The sequence below is a fragment of the Ixodes scapularis genome, unplaced genomic scaffold, assembly GCF_016920785.2.
Source record: "Ixodes scapularis isolate PalLabHiFi unplaced genomic scaffold, ASM1692078v2 PGA_scaffold3__209_contigs__length_174095766, whole genome shotgun sequence".
In the NCBI taxonomy this organism is placed as follows: Eukaryota; Metazoa; Arthropoda; class Arachnida; order Ixodida; family Ixodidae; genus Ixodes; species Ixodes scapularis.
In genome coordinates this window covers 4,712,270-4,720,215 of record NW_024609868.1, presented here as the reverse complement: position 1 = coordinate 4,720,215, position 7,946 = coordinate 4,712,270, and the positions used below count along the sequence as shown (strand labels likewise).

General features: G+C 47.9%; 1 protein-coding gene across 4 annotated transcripts in view; it reads right to left on the bottom strand.

Moving 5' to 3' along the window:
- LOC8043178 (dual 3',5'-cyclic-AMP and -GMP phosphodiesterase 11) overlaps positions 1-7,946 on the bottom strand; it is a 191,390-nt gene that overhangs the window by 40,298 nt on the left and 143,146 nt on the right. For all 4 annotated transcript variants that reach the window (XM_042292216.1, XM_042292217.1, XM_042292219.1 and 1 more), the window contains exon 2: positions 7,691-7,923. In XM_042292216.1, coding sequence (XP_042148150.1) covers positions 7,691-7,923 — 233 coding nt within the window. The remainder of the gene's footprint in view (positions 1-7,690; positions 7,924-7,946) is intronic.

The following is a 7,946-nucleotide window of genomic DNA, read 5'->3' as shown; positions in this document are numbered from 1 at the left end:
GCTGCTACTCCAGATCGCGGACACCGCAAATTCGCGTTCCACGATGCGATAAACACAGGGGAATTCGCTATGAACTTCTGTGTCACGGGAAAGGATACCGGAGGTTGCGGACGCAGCAGATTCGCATTTTACCGTTGGAAGGACCCGCTGAAACCCACCGAGAACTCGCATCTCACGCGAACGAATACCGCAAATCGCGGACGCAGCAGATTCAAGTTGTATGGTGCAATAAACGCACGGGAAACCGCTACAAAATTGCCTGTTACGGGAACCGATATGGTTGCGCGCAGATCGCGGACAGAAACGAGAGAATCCGCTACGAACAATTATGCCACAGGAACGAATACTGCAGATCGCGGACGCAGCAGAATCGTATTTCACGATGCAATATACACGCTGGATTAAGTCGCGTGTTACGGGAATCGATATCGCGCGCGCAGGTCGCAGAAAGAAAAAACAGACGAGCGCGGGAATCCACTAAAAAGTGTCATTTCACAGAACGGATACCGCAGATCCCGGATGCGTGCAGCAGATTCGGAAAAAACTAGCGTGTTACGGGTAGCCGATACCGAGCGCGCAAATCGCAGAAAAAACGCGGAAACCCGCTATGAACTCGCTTATTAGACGTACCGGTGCAGCAGTTCGCGCGGCGGATGGGATTCCCGTCGGACACGGTGGCGGATCCAAGGGGGGCGGGGGGGGGGGGGGGGGGGGGGGGGGGGGGGGGGGGGGACGGCCGCCACCCCCCCCCCCAAACAAAGTTGACCCCCCTCCCTCCCCCTTCTCGGAGGGCAATTTGACATGGGTGGACCCCCCTTGCACAAGAAGGAATGGGAGAATAGTATCCTTAAAAATCCCCCCCCCCCAAAAACAAAAAAAACAAAAAAAAAAACGGAGTTCTGGATCCGCCCCTGGTCGGACATCGAGTAACGGGGATGGGCGATGTTTCGGAAATTTTATGTTAGAGATATTTAGCCAGAGAAATAGGATGGGCGATCTCTCGGGGGCGGGCGTTCTCTCGGAACTTTACGGTAAGTAGTTTTGTAAGGAAGCCTGTTCCACTGTACAATCCTTCGAGAAAAAAAAGAAAATCTGAAACTATTGATACGCGGTTGATAAGATTTAATGGTAGGCGGCCGGGTTTCTTCTGCGGCTGGCCCTACCCAGTAGAGAAAGTTAAAGGGGCAGTCAAGTGGTTTTTGAGTTCGTGTTTTAATAATGACAGCTGAATTTAGACGCCTTAAGTATCCCTAAAAACCAAAAAGTATAGTCATATGGTGATTATTTCTTTAATAAAAATGTAATTGAAGGCCGCCAAACCTCGGATCCATCCGAAAACGAAACCACTCTCATTGGTCGTCGCACGCTTATCAAAAGGATCTCGGGCCAATGGCGTTGGACGACGTTCCGTCGCGCAGTGATCCCGAGGTAGCCGCATCGGCCGAACCTCTTTGTCATTCGAGCTTCGATCATGGCGGAGTTCTCTACGCTCGAGGACCTGACGCCGTTAGAGGTTGAAGTTCTTCGACGGACAGCCGACCTGGGGATGATTTCCTATGACGCCACTCCGACGTGCGATGTGGACGATAGCAGCGCTTCGGAGTCATGTTCGGGTTCCGAGGACGACGAAACGCAGACCTTTTCGGGCGTTCTTCGATTTGCGGTTGGGGGCAAGTCGTAACCAAACCAACGTTTGACATCGCAGCGTTACCTCTGGTACGTGATGTCAAACGATGTCGCCACGTTGACTTTCGCCTCGGGAGAACGGGGGGGAAGGCTGGTTCAGACATGTGCAACGAGCGCGTACCTACGGACCGCGTCTGTTGCAACCGGAACGACCGCACTGCGCCGCGCGTACACACACCTGTAACCACTACAACAAGCGGCAGCGGGTCGTCAGCACGGCGACCGCTTCTGTACGCCGCCGTCAGCTGTGTCAGCGGCCCCTCTAAAAAAGGGGACGCACTGCTACTCAATGCCGTAACAGAATATAGAAAGACAGTTTTCTAGTCTAAAGCTTTATTATTTTTTCTTGATAGGCTTGCCGGGTACAGCGAATGAAAAAAATAAAATAAAAAGATGCAGCGCCGTCTTGGACGATCACGACTCTAATACACGACATTGCAATAGTACAAATATCGCCACACGCCTTTTCTACGATTATAAAAGACAATGTAATCTTAGCAGCGATATAGCAACGTAGAAATATGATTTCGTGATCAAATAGACGTTGCGAGCGTTCAGGATTGCTAACACTAATCACTTTTCTCCGGTGATGAAAACGCGTGAAAATTCGTATCCTTTATACGGTACGCGCCAGTAATACCTTGAACTTGAGCACACGCATGAAATGCGCCAAATCAGAAATCCGGGCGATGTTCGAGGACACAAATGCTTAGGAAGCACCACTGTAGTCGAAGTAAACAAACACGACGGCACGGGCGTTTCTGCTATCTTGAGAGTGCCGCCACGACATCGCCGCACGAGTAGGTGGATGTTCCCTTCTAGTACGTGCTGGGTTAAGCGAAACACGACGAAAATTCACAGTCAAGGATAGCGCTTTTACGCGGAACAATGAGCTTTCACCAGGCCGTCCATTCCGACGATCACCACCGACGCCACGTTTGCGGATAGAAGGAGCCGGCCGGCCCGCGACCGGCACGACCGGCCTGCAACGCGCGGAGATACGTGCGCTTCCGCGCATCCTGGGGAACGGGAAATTCACCCCCCGCGGAGGAAGGCAAATAGAAAACGTAGTCCCTTGTTTGTGAAACGATAATTGCGCTATCGCGTATTCTAAACTAGAAATATTTTACGTCTTGTGAAATTATCATGCACAACATATTTAAATGAACTGAAAATTGTTTTTTTAGCGAAACTTTAAAAAGACCGCCAAAATTTTCAAACATACGATAATTTCATTGGTCCTCGCAAGTACAGAAAAGAGTCCGCAGGTATTTTATTCCTGCGTGATTAATAGGCGTTTCTGCCTTCTAAAACTGAAGATACTCATTCACTGACACTTCCTTAACACCATCGCACCAAAAACTAGCTTCTCCAAAAACCGCTTGAGTGTCCCTTTAAATATTCATACAGGTTAATTTTATACTGCCCCTTAATTAATTGAAAGAAAAATCGAAGTCTGCATGTGCGGTTTCTTTTCTGGATTGATACAAACCCAAGCTTTTTGGTAAGTTCTGAAATGGAAGCTTTTCTATAGCAATTCAAAATGAATCTGACAGCTCAGTTTTGTATTCGCAGCATGTGTTTAATATTTCCTTGACTGAATGTGTCCCAAATAGTGTTGTCATATTCCATAACATGGTGATTTAGTTTTGTATGCTAGAAGTTGTGTGTCTGTAGTGGTTGACTTTAGTGCTCGTCTGAGAAAAAAAGTCTACGGAAGGCAATAGAGGGAACAAAACTAATGTGTTTCAGAGCAGATCCACAGACCCAGGTACTTGAATTCATTCACCTTTATTGGGATATGCTCATTAACACGATACGGAAGTGAAAGTTGCTTTTTGTTAGCCACTGACATACAGACACTTTTATCATAGTTTACACACATTTGTCAGGTAGATAACCACTTCAAATTCTTATCTTTATCATCATTAAGCCTAATTTGATCATCAATAACGCATGTAACTTCGTTATACCGCACAAAGTCATCGGCATAAAGACGTATTTTAACAGAAATGTCGTCAGAAATATCGCTGATAAGTAGCAAAGACAACATAGGAGCAAGTAGAATCAACCGAGAGCAAGGAAGAACACTCATTATTAAAGGCACTGATAACAGTTTGTAAGGTACGCTTGTATCCAACTGACGATCTAATCATTTTTGAAGTCATTATTTAACTTATCTATGAGCTTTACACGTGACACTTCGTCAAACGCTTTCTCAACGTCGATAAAAATTACGTCTACCTGACTATTTTTGTTTAAGGCGGTAGCTAGTTCGTGAACTGTTTCAAATAACTGAGTTGTTGTGGAAATCCTTTTCTGAGGCCATGTTGACTGCTAGATAGTACGTCACATGGTTCAAGAAATTCAAAAATATGTTTATTTATAATGTGGTCAAGGAGTTTGCAGACGGAACGAGTTTATGATATGGGATCTGTAGTTAGCCAATACCTGTTTATTTCCAGTTTTATGTAGGGGTTTAATTCTGGCCATCTTCCAGTCGGTCGGCAATTCGCCTTCTGTTAATAATCTATTAAATATAATGATTGCACTTGGAGATAAATCTGCACATCGTTTCAAAAACACGTCTGGCGATCCATCTGGATGACCACTGGACTTCTGTGGGTCTACATTTCAGAGCAAGTTAAGAATTCCTTCTTCATTACAATGTACATTTTTAAGAGGTGGTAGGTGGTCGGTATAATTCCAACATCGCGTGTAAACACTGATTTAAACCGTAGATTGAATAAATTAGCTATTTTTCTGGGGTCCGGTTCAAGAGCATCGTCGACCGTAAAAGTGCTGGTGTTTGTAGTGGTTGGCAAGATGTGTCTCTAAATCTTTCTAGGTGACGACACGATAAGGCAATTAATTTTCTTTTAAAAATCGGAAATCGTCGAGCGCAACGTCTGGGACGTTTGACGTGGAATGACCCAGTTGTGAGCTGTACAGCCGATCCCGGAGGCAGTGCAATACCCGTAGGTCGGCACCAGGGGGGTGAAGGCGGATGCAGAACGCGGCAAATCTTGAGCGCCGACATTGGTGGTCCCGCGAGAAAGAACAAGAAAAAGCGACAGAAGAGCAAACGAAAGGTTAGGCGTGTTCGTTTGCCGCGACAAGCTGAAGTTGTTCGAGCGCTTGCTAACTTTATTTATTTCAATACAATGCGCTATTTGCGCGACTTGCACTGTCGCGCAAGTAGCGAAAACAACAGGTTTGGAGACCTGTCGCCGTGTCGCCCGGCGGCTGAACCAATCAGCGGCGCCTCGGAAGTGACGCGAGTGCGGCTCGCGTTAGTTTAAATCCGACACGCCGAACTTCCTTCGAAGTAGAATGACGGCAGTGACAATTTCAACGTCCACCATCAAAATAGCTCAAAAATTATTTCGACGTCTATGACGTCACTTCCGTAAAACGTCAAAATAATGGCTTTATTATTTCGACGCCATCTTCAATGCAGCTGTCGCAGTGGCGGATTTACTACGGTTGATAGAATGCCATTTCATCGAGGCATGTTTTAGAAAACGGGCACGCTTTATCGAAGCACGGTGTAGAGAAAGCAGAGCCTCAGTTAAAGGGGCCCTGCAATCATATTTAAGCGTCTACCTTTTTTGCGGTTTCCACGTCTCTTGGGGTTCGGGCAAGCCAGCAGGCACGGAGAGAGTAACTAAATATCAGTGCGTCATATTTTAACCGGACGACGCGGAAACCTCCTCCACCGACAAGGGCGACGCGCGGTACCGAAAGCGCGCAAAATGTGACGTCTTTGGTCCTTGGCTTGCCACTGGTCAAAGCCGCTAAAAGCTTTTTTTTAGTCGAGATACAAAATATAAGTGTCGCGAACCGTTTCAGTTATGTATGAAAGTAGTTTTTGTTCACTATTTTAGATCAGAAAAAAAACAAATGCAGTTTAGAAAGTACGGAAACAAGAAATGACCCGTCGGCATACCCGCCACCAAGCGGCGGAAAAAATGGCGCATACTAGAAAGAACTAGTGGGATGAGGCTACGACGAACGAGGAGCGTAGAAAGGTCCCGGGTGTACGCGGCGGCGCTGCGGTCGAGAATCCGACCGGTTCCGAGCGTTCCGAAGGCCTTCGGCGCGGGCTCTGCTGGCGATTTGGCCATTTGTCGGTGCGTCAGCGCGAAGTGGCTCCCGTTCTGAACTGATCTTTACCCCGTGTTTGCTTTCGTTTGTGGCCAATGAAGTGTTACGCCGAATTAGTGTTTAGTCGCGCAGCAAATGCAATGCGAGCTGCCCTGGCCGCCCGCTTCATACAGGCTATCCAACACGTGCTATAGTGGCGCCCCTCTCGAGCCGTCGACACGGAGTGCGGCAGCCGTGAGCGCTCGATGAGCTCACTACTCCTCCTCTAGTTCATGGCCACTCAAGCCAGGACCTACGACGTCATGAAGGAGGTTATTTTTTACTTGTTTTTGTAATTCTAATTTGCCTATAATTTTTAAAATAAAGCGAAATTTAAGAAAAGAAAATTTTGATTAAGTTACTACGTTCAGTACGCTCAGGTTCAGTGCAAATTAAAAGCCACTCAAAAAGTCATTGCAGGGCCCCTTTAAGAAAAACGACGTTTATCGAAAAGGGGACGCTGTTTAAAAAAGGCTTTCCTTCGCGCGTGTATCGCTGGTGCGTGTGTTAACCTAGCCATAAACGTCTAGTAAAAAAAAAAAAAGCGCAGCTGATGCCGTTTCTTTTTTTTTTTTTCCCCTTCCAACCCTCTTCCGTCGCCACTGGACACTGGATCAAGCTCGTTTCTAGACCGCGAGTGCCGCAAGTTACAAATACAGAGTACAAGTAAAACGCTGCCCAGAGGTACATACGGCTTCACGCACATTGCACTCGCCAAACACATCCACATGGCGCCGACATTAATCTTGATCGGTATCCAAGCGTTCGAAGGCACAGAGACGCAGCACTTCCACGTGCCAAGGAAGCTTTGATCCCGCCGCGAGACCGGCGAAACTTGCTTTCGACGAGTTCTGCCTTTTTCCTGTGGCACTGCGCTTTCGCACAATTTTCCACGTATTCACAACGTCAAGTATCAACGGTTTTACAGGGTCTTAAAAAAAACTTATTCTGCGAATGACGACGAACGAGTAAAAACACGTGTCTGTAGCGCGCTGCCGCAAGCCTCTGCAACGTTAGCAACACGGCAAATCGTCTACGAGCAAGATGGCCGTCCGGTGGCTTCACTCGCGCTGCAGCGAACAAGCGGGGAAGCGCGATCTAGCAATTGTCATAGAGATCAGCGGGCCCACTGATCTCCACTTGGGGGCTGAATGGCGCATTCAGCAAACAGGTATGAAGCCACCGGAAGTAAGCAGCTTGTCCTGGAAGTGAGCGCTTGACACGCTTTGTAACCCTTCCAAGTGCTGGTTCGAAAAGCGTCCAGGGCGCTGGATTTTCGCTTTTCACATCAAGAGAACCCGCTTGTTGCGCAGTAAGAGCGTATACAGACCCGAAAAGTATCCTGGAAAGCCGTTCAATGTAAACGTTTTGAGATTCTAGTTGATCAAGTGTGCATATGTTCCAAGTTATGGTAATCCGTTATGGTGTCAGAAGACTACCCAACCAGTATTTTGCTACAGCGTGAACAATAAACCACCATCATTGACAATTTCACCGCATCCTTCCTTCCGCTTCTCCCTAACTCCCCATACAGAGTAGCGAACTAGAACCTACGTTCAGGTTAACCTCTGTCTTTCCTCCATAAACCTATCTATTTGTTTCGTTTAATTCATTCTGTGACTACCAAATGAATGAGTTCAATTTTCTACTTGTGTTTTATCCCATTAAATCCGTTACATAAAAATAAATCTGCTAATGTGATACATGCGTTTCATTTCACTAGACTCGGCACGTAGACCATACCTTATAGTTGTAACGCCTAAAACCTGCGGCCGCGTCGTATACGCAGGCTACCCGCTTTTACAGCGGAGCTGTGAAAGCTTTTACAGCGGTGCTTTTACAGCGGAGCGGGCCGCACCTTTCTGGAAGCCTTGCGCATGAAGTAGTCTCCAACGAAGGCAGGGTGCTCGTCGAGCCAGGCCTCGATGCGCGCCTCGTCCAGTTCGCCGCCATCTTGGTTGCCAGCGGCGGCGGTCATGCCCACGAGGGCTCCACGGGGGTGCCAGCCGGGCTGCCACAGGGGTCGCCACAGGGCCGTCACGGGCGCCCCGCTAGGCTCCAGGTCGCCCCTCCGCCCAGCCGCCGGAACACCTGCCATGCCCACCACGCACAAC